The sequence below is a fragment of the Rosa chinensis genome, chromosome 5, assembly GCF_002994745.2.
Source record: "Rosa chinensis cultivar Old Blush chromosome 5, RchiOBHm-V2, whole genome shotgun sequence".
In the NCBI taxonomy this organism is placed as follows: Eukaryota; Viridiplantae; Streptophyta; class Magnoliopsida; order Rosales; family Rosaceae; genus Rosa; species Rosa chinensis.
The window spans coordinates 62,479,472-62,496,286 of record NC_037092.1 but is presented as its reverse complement, the minus strand read 5'-3'; the positions used below and the strand labels follow the sequence as shown (position 1 = coordinate 62,496,286).

General features: G+C 44.2%; 1 protein-coding gene across 1 annotated transcript; it reads right to left on the bottom strand.

Annotated features, from left to right (window-relative positions):
• Positions 1-3,118: 3,118 nt before the first annotated feature.
• Positions 3,119-4,811, bottom strand: LOC112163810 (vacuolar protein sorting-associated protein 26C-like). The gene is made up of 8 exons (XM_024300068.2): positions 4,680-4,811; positions 4,417-4,605; positions 4,247-4,339; positions 4,063-4,127; positions 3,822-3,876; positions 3,599-3,688; positions 3,373-3,457; positions 3,119-3,267 (listed from the first exon to the last, which is right to left on the bottom strand). The coding sequence occupies exons 2-8, from the start codon at positions 4,465-4,467 to the stop codon at positions 3,119-3,121; spliced, it is 588 nt and encodes a 195-aa protein (XP_024155836.1). The 5' UTR covers positions 4,468-4,605; positions 4,680-4,811.
• Positions 4,812-16,815: the final 12,004 nt, after the last annotated feature.

Here is a 16,815-nt window from a genome sequence, read left to right as displayed (position 1 = left end):
CACACCACAACCAAGAGCCATTGGTTTCTAATTCTTCCTCTCCATGCCAAGTGTTTGCAATTTCTACTCTTAATGAGATAAATGTGAATGAGGATCTCGCATTGAGTGAGGAGCAAAAGAATCAAATCAAGACAATAGAGGAGATTTGTGGGTTGAAAAAGAAGAAGAAGAAAGGGTATCTTGAGTGGAACACTCCGGTGAACCTCAAATTTCTTGCACCATCTTGTGGAGGTTCTAGTTCGACTAAGGCTTGTGTGGGTGGTGGTGGAAAGAAAGAGCCACCTTGAAGAGACCAAGTTCTATAGACCGGCTTGGGGTCTTTAAAAACAAGCGCTTCTAGGGAGGCAACCCTAGTAGTTTTGTAATTTTCTTGTTTATTTTGCATCAATAAGGCTATTTAGCCATCTTTTTTGGAGGATGGGAGGTGTTCGGAGTTGGAAGTGTGAAGAAAGCAAGAATGTAGTAGTGTGCAGTTTTTGTCTAGAAAGTTCAGTTGACTTTGGATGGCGATAGCTTCTGACTTACATAGTACTTTGAGCTGAAATTTTGTGGAGGTATTCTCCTATATGTCTATTGTCATGTGCAGAAATTTCAACCCCTTCCAGTCACTCAAACTCGAGTTATTTAATGTTCAATGCATGAAGTTCAGAACAGAGATAGCTACTGTCGAGTGACTTTGGGAAGCTACCCCTTCCACATCCCAAGCAATTTGGAGCTAACAATTTTCATAGATGTATCTTCACATGTCCTCTATATGCAGAAGAAACAGTTTTTGATCTGAACCTTCTTATCTTCAGATATAATGTTCCAAGTAACAGAGGTCAGAAACAAGGCACAGCAGAAACTGCAGAACAGATCAGTGAGTTTGGAGGCCAAAGATGTTTGACTCAGATATGATACTTCAGTGAAATTTTACCTTCAGATATATTCATGAGTCTAATTAAGCACAAAACAAAACGTGCCCATGTGCAAGGAAGGATGGGTTAATCACCCATTGCTTAATTATCCTTTTGACACATGGCATCAATACAATTAAACATCGGGGTTTAATCATTCAAGGAGGAACAACATTTCTTTCTCTCTTTTACTACCAAAACGCACTGCACGTGCTGCTCACCCACCATCACCTCATTGTTTTCTCTTTGGCCACTAGCATGCTGCCACATGGCAGCCCATTCCATCCTTCACTCTTCCTGCACGAACAGCAAGCCATATATATATATATATATATTAATCCCTATCTCTTCCTCTAGAGACACACACCAACAGACGGCCGCACCACACCTAAAACAGAGGCAGCCCTTTTGGGCTGCTCTCTTTCCCATTATCCTCCTCCATTTTTCATAATAGTTTTAGTTTTCTTTTGGGTATTCATAGAATTTCTCACACAAGCTTCAAGATTTCATCAAGAGCTACAAGATTCAAGCTTTAGGTATTTGTGGGAGTTGTAATTCAAGGGAAGTCATATTAGTTTTCTAGCTAATTGTGGCTACCTTTGTTTTCTCCTACACTTCTATAATCTTTTCTCTTTGAATTTTGTATCTTTGATGTTCATAATTATGGGTTGTGAGTAATTTCTTTGTTGGGGGTTAGGGTTGTGTGCCCTAGCCCAAATTTGATGTAATGGATGCTTAATTTTATTTATATATGAAATTTGTTAATGATTGGATGCTTGTGTTTTGTGATAATCGATTAGAATGCATGCTTAGGAATTGTCAACTCTTGGGTATGTGTTTTAATATTCTAGATTAAAATTTAGGGGATGACATCCTTAGATTTTAGAGCTAGAACCCCGATTTAATATTCGTGGGAAGTACAAGCATGGTTCACTACATGATTAGCTTGATCGCAATTATGGTGAGCTTGGTTGCCTAATTCCTCGAACTCTAGGCCTCTTGATGTGAATTAGTGACCCTTGAACTAGCTCTAATTCATGTCAAGTGAGTTCCTACGGCCCTTGAACCGGAGTAGGAATACCATAAAAGGGAATTTCGACCCTTGAGCCTTGAAAAGCCTTGGGTACGGCTTCTACCATCTTTAATAGATTGCACGTAAATCAAATTAGCATCTAGAGCATTGAATTAGGGTTAGGAATCACCCCTAACTACCAATCCCATATCTATATTCATTTGTTACTTTTCCTTCCTTTATTTAATTTAGTTATTAATTAAAGTTTCTATTTAAATTCTTGCACTTTAGTTATTAGAAATGCAAATTACATTTTTAGTGACAATTTCTACTTCATTGTAAATAGTCATCACTAGGCTCATAGCTTTGATTAGGCTTCGGTGCAAACCAAAGCCGAGCATTGCTAAGGCTTGGTGCCTTAGAGTAGCATTTTTATTTATTTATTTTTTTTTTTTCTTTTTCTTTGTTTGCTAAGTGTCTTTATTTCCGATTACTCAAGGATTGTGGGTTAGCCACTAATCCCCGTGGTACGATAAACTTTGGGCATAATATTTCCCTATCTTGACAACGATACGTGCGCTTGCGTAAATGTGCATCAAGTCAACTGTGCTGACATGAGGGATAGGCCACAGCTTTATCAATTTATGGTGAAAACAACAATATATGAAAATCTGTCTCTCTCTCTCTCACACTCTCTCACTCTCACTCAAAGGGGCTCTCCTTCTCCCTCGCAGAAACTATTTTCTGTGATGGATATGATAAGGGGGGTGGCAGTGAGATTAACACCAGTACACAAAACCTCAGGGGGGTGGCAGTGAGATTAACACCAGTACACAAAACCTCATTATCAAATCAGTATATCTCTAATACTACCCAAACACACTTGCAGCTACCAAGTTCAATTACATAAATAACCATCTCGGCAAGACCCAAAACCCACCAGAAAAACAAAGAAAGTTAGAAAAATAATTCATTCCAAACCGAATATATGCACATGAGTAAACAAAAACTAAACCCTGCAAGTGCTGAACACAACCATTGCTCCTACTTTCCTCAATTTAGAGGTATCGTTCATGACAAAATAAGCAAAGGCCAAAGAAAACTTTTGTTAAAAACAAAGAAATCCACCTATTCAGCAATACCTCTTGTCAGTCATGGTATCATGAAAAAGAAAATGAGCATTCCCTAAGGCTGACAATACTCCAAACTTTTAAGAACAGTAACTAGAGACAGATAGGATATAACAGGAAGTAACCAGCAAACCAAATTTCAGTTGAGGAAGTAGCGAATGTCTTTGGGTATCCTGAGTAATGTAAAAGACAACCATCTCTAGAGAAACTGGTCGCTCAATTACATCAGCTGATTAAATACAAAATCAGAAAGCAAGTTACTTTAACTAATATATGTAAATGAAACCACACAGAATAAAATCAGATAGCATCTTAATCTATAGTCAATACATACCTTTATCACTTTCAACTATGAACTCCATTGTTGTAGATAACGACTTATACAGGTATCCTCTCGATATATCTACAGTCACTAAATACTATGGCACAATTCATTATCATGTCTCGGTTAAGTATGAAAAAGGAAAATGCATTTCAAAGGCAATCAGAAGCAATGATACATTCCCAACTAATAAGGTTAACTACTGAACATGTGTACTTTCCAAGGCAGAAAGATGCACCTGAATGTTAATATTTCCTCCATGGAATGTCTCATAGAACTTTTCGAGGTTATCTTCTCTTGGTTGTCTAATATGCATAGAAAACGGTATCTGCCACAAACACAGAACTTTTAATTCGCAAATGGTATAATAGGAATTCGAATCCACCATAATTTACTGCAACTGGAAAATCGAAAGTGGCTAGAGGATGCACTGCTAAAGTTAAACAACTTGTTATTCGTACCTCAGTTATGCCTGAAGCAATCTTTCCAGCAGGTCTAAGCTCAACAATTTTGTTCCTGCTTTCAAGTGAGAAAAACAAATTGGTTGCAGAACACTTCCGTATTAGCCAAAACAGGAGAGTAACACACCAGAAACACATCAAACTTCACTCCATTTTTCCCTATCTATACATACATAATTAAAAACAAAGCATACTACTAAAAGATGTAATGTCTCCAAAAGCTAAGAAAGATGTCACTCGCAGAATCGAAATAGGCTTGGCTGCACCAACCAAAGTCTCTATAACTCCGGCCGTCCCTCCCCGAACCTTCACAACAGCAAAAATAAAAATAAAAATAAGAAACCTATAATTCACCACACCACCTTTACCCAGTTTCTCAAGTTAAACCACGTTTCATTTTATAACACGGACGGTGAAATTCGAACCTGCAAGTTGATAGATCCATAAACCGCGATGCGAATTCCATAGTGCGAGATTGAAGACGCAGACTTCACTATGATCTTGCCCTCAACCAGTTCCTGGAAAATTCCAATATCACCTTTCATCATTAATATAAAATAAATAATGATAAAGAATTTCAAAGAGAGAGAATTACAGAAGGACGATAAACTCGATTAATCCGGGAAAGCTTGAGCTCAATCGACATTGTTAACGACGCAGCCAAATTCAAAACAAAGAACTTCAACTCACCCTCTTTGCATTTAATGCTTCAAGGACTCGAGATCGAGCCTGATTCTTCTTCTAAACTTCTACATTTAGCTTTGGATCATCATATGTCCGGTACCTAACAATTTTGACATTTGAATCAAAACTTAGTTACCCATAATCAAAAGACTAAAACTTTGAATCAAAACTTACCCAGAAACCTTCTTAATTATCTTCTTAGCCCCAATATTGACATTTTTGCCTTCAATCCCAAATCCACAGCTCCAATGTTCGAATTCAAATCTTGGTTACCCATAGTTGAATTTCAAATCCTCCAAAAACAACACGCCACTGTCGAAAGATCTGAAGAACACTAGAGGTCTACCCATTAGGTTTTCTATAGCCTCTGAACAAGAAAACCCCAAACCAATCAGTTCACACAAAAAATGCAATTTAATTCCTTCAATTTTTATGTCTCAGAAACGAAACAAGAAGACGACGAAGAACTGGCGTCAGAAATTGCAAGAAAGAGGGGGTTGTTACCGGTGAGATTGTTGGATTTGATGTTGGCCTGAGCCCGATCGGAGTAGAACTCAGAGTTGTTGGGATCGACGGCGATGTCCTGGGTGTAGAGGTCAACGGCGAGCTCAGAGTGGTCTCAATGAAGGCCTTCGCTATTTCCCAGATCCAATTAGGTTTTGGTCGGGGTTTGTCAGAGAGAGCTTTCATTGGGGTTTGTCGAAGAGAGAGAGAGAGAGCTTTCTTTGGGGTTTGTGGAATAAGAGATAGGGTTTGTCAAAGAGAGAGAGAGGTCGAGGTCGGGGTCGGGGGGAGCGAGAGAGAGCTTTCTCGAAGAAGAGATCGAGTAAGGGTTTTGATTCTGGGCTTCTGGCTTTGTGTCGAGAGAGAGTGGGCAACTGTCGAGAGTGAGGAGTGATGGTTTTGGTTTTTAGGTGAAAAGTTCATGTTTTTTTTGCCTAAATGTAGGGTTTCAAGCCCTGTCCTATGAATTTGGATAAGCCCCCACACAGACTCACACAACAAAATTTTATAACAATGTGGTATGAGTATATGAGTTTTAAATTTGAAATTTGTCTCCTATCTATTTGGCTTCCCTTGTTGGGGAGTTGGAGAAAAATGATGGTGGGAAATCTCCTTACTTTCTGCCACACATATTAATCAGACGACATTTTTATTGTTTCTCGTCGTATGATTACTACATGTTGGGGGAAAAATTTGGGTTTGAAGAAGAGTTCGGCACCACAGACATGGTAGGAAAATTGCTGCTCAATTACTTTAAGGTCATACAACAGTTTTATCCTTAAACGTCTTTTGAACTAATTCATTATACCATATCAGACGACAGGTTTTATAAAAGCGACGTACAAAAAAATAAAAATCAATCAGACGACAGAAAACTATGATGCGTCGTCTGAGAGGTGTCGTCTGATTCAATTTTTGTAGTAGCATGTGATCGAGTTTTCAAAGCTTTCAATTTCTGATTTTAATAATTGTCAGGGTTGTCACTGACAAGTGTTTGCATTTTCTTACTTTGTTGTGTAACTTTTAAATGTTTAAGTCATGAATAAAATAAATATTAAAAATATGATTCCAGTTTTATTTCATTTCAAAATTAGCTAAAGATATTTTTAATTATCTTTAAAAAACATACAACCGAAAAAATATTTTTTATTATATAAATTATTTCAATTACTATAAGTCAATTGACTTTAAAAAATAAGCATATATATATATATATATATAACCAATTCAAAATGTTAAAATATATTTTAGGGCTATAATTTAGCCTTGACGGGTTGGAGACGGTTGATGTCAAATCAATAAATAGTACAGAATTTAGGACTAAAATTTAGCCCCAGCCCCATTTTTAGCCCTTTGGGTTGGAGATGGCCTTAATGTAGCCATATATACTCACCTTTAGCCCTAATTTTTAACACTTTGATCCTTAGCTTGTTGGGTTGGAGTTGGATTAGGCTAAAAAATGGCCCTTTAGCATAAGCCTCATCAAAAAGCCCGCGGATCAAGTGGGCCGATGGAGGCCCGCCGGCCCGGCCCGTCAAAAAACCCGCAAAAGCCCGCCTTGGTGGGCCGATGGAGGCCCGCAAAAAAGCCCGCAAAAACCCGGCCCGGCCCGCCAAAAGCCCACTAGGCTCTGCCCGTAAAAGCCCGCAATGCCCGGCCCGTAAAAGCCCGCAAAATATTTATTATATATATATGTGTGTGTGTGTGTGTGTGTGTGTTTATTATATATATATTAATATATATATATATGTGTGTGTGTGTGTGTTATATATAGATATATCTATATGTGTGTGTGTGTGTTTATAAATATATATATATATATATATATAGACACATATAGATATATATTTGTGTGTGTGTTTATATAGATATATATATATAGATATATATATATATATATATATCAATATATCATATATGTGTGTGTGTGTTTATATATATATATATATATTAATATATATGTGTGTGTGTATAGAGAGAGAGAGAGATATATATATATATATATATATATGTGTGTGTGTGTGTGTGTGTGTGTGTGTGTGTGGAAGTTCTTATACTATTATACTTCTATATAAAATATGTGCATATATATATATATATATATTCTACATATCGGTTGACCAATCCGATCGGATTCGAAAATATGATGAAATTGGCTAAATTTTTTACCACACTCATAATTTATTGTAATAAACTCATCCAACAGTCGGTTTTTCCATTTTCTTTGAATTGATAGGGGTTGCTCTTTGGAGTATATGATATATAAATATAGGTTTATAAGAGTAATTACGTTTGACCTAGTTGATCGAATTCGAAACGAGAACCAAATTGGCTGGATTTTCTACAACCACCATAAAACATTACAATCTCTCCATTGAGCGGTTGGTTTCTCCGAATTCATTTTCTACTTCATGGTTGCTTTAGAATGAACCTAAACAATTTAAATGCAATGTATAAGTCATACAACTATAGGAATAAAATTGGTATAGACCAATGTGTTTGTAATTAAAATTAATTTTTTTTTATCTTATGTCCACGCACATCCATTGATGGAATATATACAAACGTGATGTGAAAAAATAAGCACGTTTCGCAGTTGTCACGCCATCGGTCAACCAATAAAACATATAAGTGACTACGGTTGACCAATCCGATCGAATTCGAAAGTATGGTGAAATTGGCTAAATTTTTTACCACACTCATAATTTATTGTAATAAACTCATCCAACGTTCGGTTTTTCCATTTTCTTTGAATTGATAGGGGTTGCTCTTTGGAGTGTATGATATATAAATATAGATTTATATGAGTAACTACGTTTGATCTAGTTGATCGAATTTGAAACGATAACCAAATTGGCTGGATTTTCTACTATCACCATAAAACATTACAATCTCTCCATCGAGCGGTTGGTTTCTCCGAATTCATTTTCTACTTCATGGTTGCTTTAGAATGAACCTAAACAATTTAAATGCAATGTATAAGTCATACAACTTTAGGAATAAAATTGGTACAGACCAATGTGTTTGTAATTAAAATTAATTTTTTTTATCTTATGTCCACGCACATCCATTGATGGAATATATACAAACGTGATGTGAAAAAATAAGCACGTTTCGCGGTTGTCACGGCATCGGTCAACCAATAAAACATATAAGTGACTACGGTTGACCAATCCGATCGGATTCGTAAATATGGTGAAATTGGCTAAATTTTTTACCACACTCATAATTTATTGTAATAAACTCATCCAACGGTCGGTTTTTCCATTTTCTTTGAATTGATAGGGGTTGCTCTTTGGAGTGTATGATATATAAATATAGGTTTATAAGAGTAACTACGTTTGACCTAGTTGATCGAATTCGAAACGTGAACCAAATTGGCTGGATTTTCTACAACTACCATAAAACATTACAATCTCTCCATCAAGCGGTTGGTTTCTCCGAATTCATTTTCCACTTCATGGTTGCTTTTGAATGAACCTAAACAATTTAAATGCAATGTATAAGTCATATAACTTTAGGAATAAAATTGGTATAGTCCAATGTGTTTGTAATTAAAATTAATTTTTTTTTTTTTTATGTCCACGCACATCCATCGATGGAATATATACAAACGTGATGTGAAAAAATAAGCACGTTTCACTATTGCCATGTCATCGGTCAACCAATAAAACATATAAGTGACTACGGTTGACCAATCTGATCGGATTCAAAAATATGGTGAAATTAGCTAAATTTTTTACCACACTCGTAATTTATTGTAATAAACTCATCCAACGGTCGGTTTCTCATTTTCTTTGAATTGCTATATAGAGCCCTTTGGAGTGTATGATGTATAAATATAGATTTATAAAAAATTAGTGTCTTTAAAAATTTATTTATCAACAAATTAGTATCTATATATAAATGTAGATTTTTTTTGGTACAATATAGTTATATAGATTGTTATCTTTGGTTGTATTTGATCATTATCCATTGAATTTCCAAAGCTTGATTAAAAAAAAAAAAACTTGTGCCTTTAAATATTTATTTATAAATAAAGCCCGCAAGGCCCGGCCCAAAAAAGCCCGCAAGGCCAAGCCCGGCCATGGCCCGAAAAAGCCCGCAAGGCCCGCTTTATATGAACGAGCTTGGATAATTTGATTTTTAATAAAGCCCGGCCAGGCCCGACCCGCAATTATTTAAAAATATAGCAAGGCCCGGCCCGGCCCGGCCCGTTGACGACCCCTACTTTAGCACTTTGGTTTGTTGAGTTGGAGGTAGCCTTAGTAACGTAGATGGAGAAGCTTCATCATAAGCTGAAAAGGAGGTTGCTTATAAGATAGAGAAACGTCCTACCTGCACTTTGTGCAATTCCCAATAACAGGCTAAGCAGCGGACTCGGTGAAATAGGAATTAGGGTTTATGGCGACTCTCACAGTGCGAGAGCTCTGATGAGACAGAATTAAGAGCAATTCTTCGGGAATATTTATCAGGCCATCAGGGTGGCTTTTCACATAGTTGTGTACAGCTTGTGAACTTCTCTTTTCTCTGGAGACCTACGGCTTATTTAACTTTGAAATAGATAAAGAAAAATCTCCTCAAGTCAATAAACTGCCCTATGAACTACAATTATTTGTCATCTTCTTGACAAACATATAATAGACGCTGACCTGATTACTAACGTATATGTGTAGGTCCTCTATATTAACTATAATTATTCTTCTTAACTATAATTATTCTTCATGTATGCCATTTAAATCTCAGAAATGATGGACAGCCGTTCCGTGCCCATTGGAGTTGGCCGCAGTATGAATCATGTGATGGCTCTTTTTCATTTGTTCTGTGTTAATGTCTAAAAGTCTAGCGGTAGCTGGACCTTAGTTAACGCTGATCCGGCAGGCGGATCGATACCTTTGTTGTGAATGGTTCCCGTTACCTGTCAAATAAAATACAATGGGCGTCAGAGGGAGACCGCGCCGGGCGGTCTTCAACTCTCCGATGCCTAAGTTAGTCAATGTATTTATGTTGACAAAGTAACAGTAGGTAAGTATTGAATGCGTAATAAATGAGGAGAGAGGAGAGGACCTTTTATAGGTGAGGAAGAGGATGATCTTCTCCTTGTTTTCGATGTGGGACTGATGGTGCTTCAGTTCCCAGTTTCAGTAGCTTCTGATGCCATCTTGACACGGCGCGTGGCGGCGCGTCGGCGGTGCTTTGGGGTTGATCCGGGGCTCAGGCGGTAACCCGGCTAACTGTCCTTACGTCAGTCACTCATATGGTGGGCGTTGGTACCCCCGGTGGTACCATGAGCGTGGCTCATTATAGCTAATTATGCTTGCAAATGGACATGCATGTACAAGTCCCCCAAATCCCCAGTCAAGGAGGGCAATCTTGGTTGGGGAGTTGATCGGCGGTTTGAAGCGTTTCTCCCGCTAGACTTTGCAGAAGCATAATTAGCGTCAGTGCGTTGTCAACCATGGATTTACTGAGCAAACGCTTTGTGCCCTTTCGGGTGGGCCCCTGCTAGGCCCCCAGGGAGTCCCCCACTCCCCGGCTAAGATGGACCTCCGGATGGTCGTTGTTATTGTTTGTTGAGGGGGAGCTGCACGGAGCAGCGCTGCACGGAGCAGAGGGTGTTGGGTTGCGAGCCCAATCTTAGCACCCAGGTGACGGGGGTCAACGTACCTGATCAGGGCTGTCGTAGACTGTTGACTAGTCCCCGTGTCCCGTAGGGACATTCTGACCGTAACTCCGCGTGGCGGCGTTGTCAGAGAGGCGTGGCCTCGGGATCCGCCGCTGGCGGAAGTCCCCCCGCTAGATGTAGCAGGAAGCAGCGTCAAGTAGACGTGCTTGGTATTTTATTGAGCGGTGTTGCGCTGAATAAAGTACGCAGCTTGTCAGATGAGAAATGGGGTCAGCCAGCGGTGCGCTGTGTAGCGGAGGACGCCCCGTTTACCAAATGAGGAGAGAAGCTCCGCCGGCGGGGTTTCGCTCAGCGGAGACTCCGTCACTTGGAAGATGACAAGTGAGGATCCGCTGGCGGGGTTTCGCTCAGCGGAGACTCCGTCACTTGGGAGCTGCAAGTGAGGATCCGCTGGCGGGGTTTCGCTCAGCGGAGACTCCGTCACTTGGGAGATGCAAGTGAGGATCCGCTGACGGGGTTTCGCTCAGCGGAGACTCCGTCACTTGGGAGATGCAAGTGAGGATCCGCTGGCGGGGTTTCGCTCAGCGGAGACTCCGTCACTTGGGAGATGACAAGTGAGGATCCGCTGGCGGGGTTTCGCTCAGCGGAGACTCCGTCACTTGGGAGATGACAAGTGAGGATCCGCTGGCGGGGTTTCGCTCAGCGGAGACTCCGTCACTTGGGAGATGACAAGTGAGGATCCGCTGGCGGGGTTTCGCTCAGCGGAGACTCCGTCACTTGGGAGATGACAAGTGAGGATGGATCCGCTGGGCGGGGTTTTCGCTCAGCGGAGACTTGCCATGGTTGGGGGGTTTACTTGTCAGGTGGTGACTTCCCTTGGAAGCCAAAGAATGATGACGGTGGACACGTGGCTAACTCTGAGAGGGTTAGCGTCTGGAGGCTTGCCTCCTAAGCCTAGCCGTCTTCTCGTCATTAATGCGAGTAATGATGGATCTCGTAACCGAGGCGACGCCTCGGTTAATCCAGGGAGTTAATGAAGACGTGGGACACGTGTACGGTTGGTACGTGATGTAGTTTTGTAGCGGACGGCTCAGGATTATTTGATGTTGACATAAAAAGGGGGGAACTGAGCGAGTTTCGACATTTCTGGAAAATCTTCAAATCTGAGTTGCCTGCTTCGAGCCTTGTTCGCCTGCGAATTGCGAAGGAGATCTCCGGGCTTGCGTGGAGTAGTCGGACTGGAGAGGACGAAAACTGTTAGTGAAGACGAACTGCACTCCAAAGTCTTCGACGTGAGGTTGGTATTTCGGATCCTCTTCCTGTTTCATTGAATCTGCAATGGTGGTTTCTGGGTTTTGGTATTTCTGTTAATGGTATGATATTGCCTCTGTGCTGTTTTCGGAGGGTGTAGGGAGAGATTTGAGGGAGGTTATGGTGTTTGACAGAAAGTTGGGGTTTTGGGTTTTGCTAGACGGTCTAATCTGGGTTGAGCGTGCGGTTGTTTTTGTTTTGGTATTTTTGTGGGTAGTTGTTCTTGGCATCTTTGGCTGTATCTGATGTGAGAGTAGGTTAGATCTGTATTTGTGCTAACTGATGTGGGTTTTAGGGTTTGGGATGGCCAACGTCATAGATATTTCGAGCAGTGAGGATTCCGGGTCTGACGTGTCGTTCAGCGTGGCGGATATGACCTTTATTGACTCGTTGCGTCCGTCTGCCCATGCAGGAACCTCACTGCCAGAACCGCTTGAAGTTGAGCCACTTCGGACCATCCCCTGGGAAATAGCTATGGATCGTGGCTCGCGTCCAGAGAGCTCTAGGGCGGGTGAGTTGGCTAGGCGTGACGAGCGCTTGGCGAGCAATAGCGCTGCTAGCGGCTCCGCTGGCGAAGGGGAAGCGCCGGGCCAAAATGTCGAGTCGGCGTGGTACCTCTCAGATGGCACCGCCGTCGACGAGGCAGGTGGGCGGATGGATGCCGCCGCTGTTAACCGGATGAAGCGGACGTTCCGGTTGCCGGGCTCGGTGAAGCTGCGCCCCCCGACAGCGGATGAGAAGGCCTCGATGCTCCCAGCGGGATGTGCTGCCGTGCACGAGGCCATATTCCGCCAAGGAGTGACATTCCCGCTAGTGCCCAATCTCCAAATTCTTGTGTGCGAGTTTGGGCTTGCCTTTGGGCAGATCTGTCCCAACATGTGGCGGTTGCTGTTGGCGATGAACTCCCTGTGGCGCTTGTCGGGGTGCGAGGGGCCTACCGTGGCGGAAGTGCTTCACTTCTACGAGCTAGTGTATGTGAAGCGCCGAGGTTGCAGAGGGTGCGTGAACCTAAGCCGCCGCCAGGGAGCGCCCAAGTTGATTGAGAACTTAAGGGACTCAATGTCCTACTGGCGGGGGACCTTCTGCGTCGCCACAGATGGCTGGGAGTACCATACTAGGTCGAATGTGGAGGGGCCGACGTTTAAGACTAAGTCGGAATTCCAGCCCATCCGAGGTTGGCAACTGGTTTCCGCTAAAACTAACTGGCGGTTTCAAACTTTTGCAAACCTGCGGTTTTTGCTAATGATTATTGTGTTTGTGCAGCGGGACTAAGGTATATTCTGACGCGCGAAGAGGAGTGTCGCGTGGCGAGGATCCGCGGCTGCTGGCGGAACCGGAATTTGCTTGACTTCCGTCTTCTGACCGGTTGGGAATTGCTGGTTGACCTGGGGCTAACTCGCTCTATTGGTGAGAGCCACTCCGCCACACCTCATCATTTTTTTTTTTTTTTTTTTTTTTTTGATCCGGACTGACGGGTGTTTGTGTTTTTCTTTTCAGAAACCCCGCCCGGTAACAAATCTAGTCGCGACGCTTTCGAAAAAGCAATGGATCGTGCCGAGATAGAAAATTTTCTGGAGGCTATGTATGCCGAGGGGCTGGCGGCCCAGCAGACGGTGGTGAACCCGGAGACGCTGGTGCTGAGCCAGTCTGAGGTTGCGGTGGAGCTGCCGATGCCGCACCACTCCCATCTGGGTGAGGATGGCCTGCCGGTAGTGCAGGCGGACACCCAAGTGGGTGGCGGGGAGAGGGGGAATGTTGGTACAAGGCCGCGGGAGCGGATGCCTACCACCAGGCGCGGTCCTCAAAAGAAGACGGTGCAGCCGACGGGGACTGCCACCGAGTCCCGGGGTGAGCCGCCGGTGCGGGTGACGAGGGCCGCTGCTGGGACACAACGGGCGTTGGAGAAAAAACGCCGGCAGCCTGACTCCCCCGTCGAGGAAGAGGAAGAAGAGGTGGTGATCGGAGTCCGCCAACAAAAGAAGGCTCGAGAAGCTGCGTCGAAGGGTGCAGTGGCGGAGGGGGAGGCAGCAGCCGTCAGTGATCTGGACTCCTTTGCCGAGTATGCGCCATTCATGACAGAAGGGGAGCGGGCGTTCCTTTTCCATTTGTGCGAGCGGCTGGGGTTCGGGGGTCTGGCGGGCATATCGCGCCCGACGGCAATTGACCAATCGCCCTTCAGCTCGGCGTTTGGTCAAATATCTGCGGGGTTACATGATATGTTCGAGGCGGCGTCTAAGCAGCCCCGGATTGAGGAAGAGCTCAGGGGGGAGATCGGAGGTCTCCAGAGGGAGCTGGCGGAGGCCAAGGAGAGATTGGCGGAGGCCGAGCAGGGGCTGGCCAAGGCGGAGTGTGACTATGCGGACGCCCGCGGCAAGCTTAATGCGGCCATAAGGCGGGACCTGGAGAGGAATGAACGCGTCTCCCAGTTGGAGCAGGAGATCGCATTGCTGCAGGAGCGGATAGCCGCTAAAGATAAGAAGCTCATCATTGTGCAGCGGGAGTCTGCCGCCAGACTGGGTGAGATGCAGCGGCTGGACGGGGAGGTCAACCGCCTGAAAAATGAACAGAGTTCTTCTGCAGCCGCCGCCGTTGAAGCGTTCAAGATGTCGGTGGAGTATAAAAAGACATTGACCGAAGCGGCGAAGTCTGGGGCCCGGGCAAATATAGACATGTTGACGCGGAAGGGCGCCATTGACTTTGTAAAGGCGTCACAGCCCGACGTGCCGGTGGTCGAGGGTGTCCCGCCGGAGACAGAAGTCGTGCCTCCCACTGCGGCAGGTACCCATTCGGGCAGCGGGGAAAGTGGCTCCCATCCGCCGGAAAGGTCCCGGCAGACTCCCCAGCAGACCCCGTCGGAGGTGTCACGTGCCGGATTTCTGGAGGCACACACCCGGGCGGATGGTACAATGGAGACTCCCAGTCCGACAGCTCGAGGGTCCGATCAGGCGAGCCGATCGGTCGTGCCGCCGCCAGTTGAAGCCGGAGAAGCCGAAGACAACCGCTGAAGCCAGCTGAGACTTCCATAGGGGTTTTTTTTTTTTTACACTGTAATACTGAACTATTTTGGGTGGGGAGTCCCAGCCCTGAAATGAAATTTCAGAGTTTGACGTTTGTCATGATGTGTTTGTACCGCTAGAGTTTTGACGTAGAGATTTTTCTTTTGCCAAGCAATGAAACATTAAAGGAATTAAAATTGGTCCAAGTGCACCACGTAGCGGACGTGGTCCGCTGACGATTCCTGGCGTTGCCAGTTGCCCTCAGTGCTAGACTTGGTAACAATGGTTTGAATAATTCCTCGTTTCATTGATAGCTGACTGATCAGCGTTTACAAAAGAGGGGTAGTACCCGTTGGGTAGCTTCCCTTAGCTAAATATTGAACAAAAATTTAGCTAAGTCAAGATGCTCTTGGGTAGCGGCATGACTATTTGTAATAATACCGAAGGTGTTCGATATTCCAAGGGTGGGTCGTTGTGACGCCGTCCTTGTCCATTAAGTAGAAGGTGCCTGGGCTAACGACTTCCACAATTTTTTATGGACCTTCCCAAGTTGGGCGAAGCTTTGTTGGCGGTGGAATGACTTCCTTCATTACCCAGTCCCCCAGTTGGAGGTTCCGGGCCTTGACTCTGGCGTTGTAGAAACGCGATACCCGCTGCTTGTTTTGCAGGTTGCATAGGTGGGCCCTGTGTCGCTTTTCCTCCAGGAGGTCCTTGTCCAGGTTGATGCCGTCAGTGTTGGTCTCTGGGCGGTAGCCCTCGACTCTGGCGGTAGGTTGAGAGACCTCAATGGGCAGGACAGCCTCCGTTCCGAACATCATGCAGAAGGGAGTTTCACCTGTTGCGGAAGTTGGGGTTGTTCTGATGGCCCATAGAACTTCCGGGAGTTTCTCCGCCCATAGACCCTTTGCTTTGTCGAGTTTTTTCTTCAGCAGCCTTTTGATTATCTTGTTTGCTGCTTCGACCTGACCGTTGGTCTGGGGGTGGGCGACAGATGCAAAACTCATCTTAGTACCCAAGTTGGCGGTGAAAGAGATGAGCTCCTTGTTGTTGAATTGCGTGCCATTGTCGGTGATTATCGTGTGTGGGACACCGTAACGGCAGTAGATGTTCTTCCAGAGGAAGTGAATTACCTTGGCGGTAGTTATTGCTGTTAGTGGTTCCGCCTCTATCCACTTGCTGTCGTAGTCGATAGCCACTATAATGTACTTGAACTGGCCCTTGGCGGTTTGAAATTTTCCCATCAGATCCAGGCCCCAAGTTGAGTGGATCCATGGGGCGACGATGACCGATAGTGGTTCCGCCGGTGCATGCGGGATGTCAGCAAATTGTTGGCACTTGTGGCATGATCTTGCTACCTGGCGGGCATCGTCGCCGAGAGTAGGCCAAAAATAGCCTTGTCGCATTGTGCGATTGGCTAAGGATCTGGCGCCTGAATGGTTTCCGCATTCTCCGCTATGAATTGCTGCCAGAACGACCTTTCCCTCCTCTGGGGTTAGGCAGCGGAGGTTGGGATGGGTGAATCCCTGGCGGTACAGCTTGCCGTTCTGGATGTTGTAGCGGGTTGCCCTCCGCTGGAGTTGTCGCGCCTTAACTTTGTCGTCCGGCAATGTGCCGTTGCGCTTGTATTCAATGACTTCGTCCATCCAGCTGGTATTGACCTCAATGTTGAAGATCTCCGCCAGGGTTTTTGTGATACTTGGCTTGTCAAGACATTCCACTCTTGTGTCCGCTGGACTCTGATGTGGCTGGGCGGTTGCTAGCCTTGCCAGTGAATCAGCCTTGGCGTTCTTTTCCCTGGGGATTTGTGTGATGTTATGAAATTTGAATTTCTTGAGGAGTGTCTTAACGTACCCCAAGTATGCCGCTAACTGTT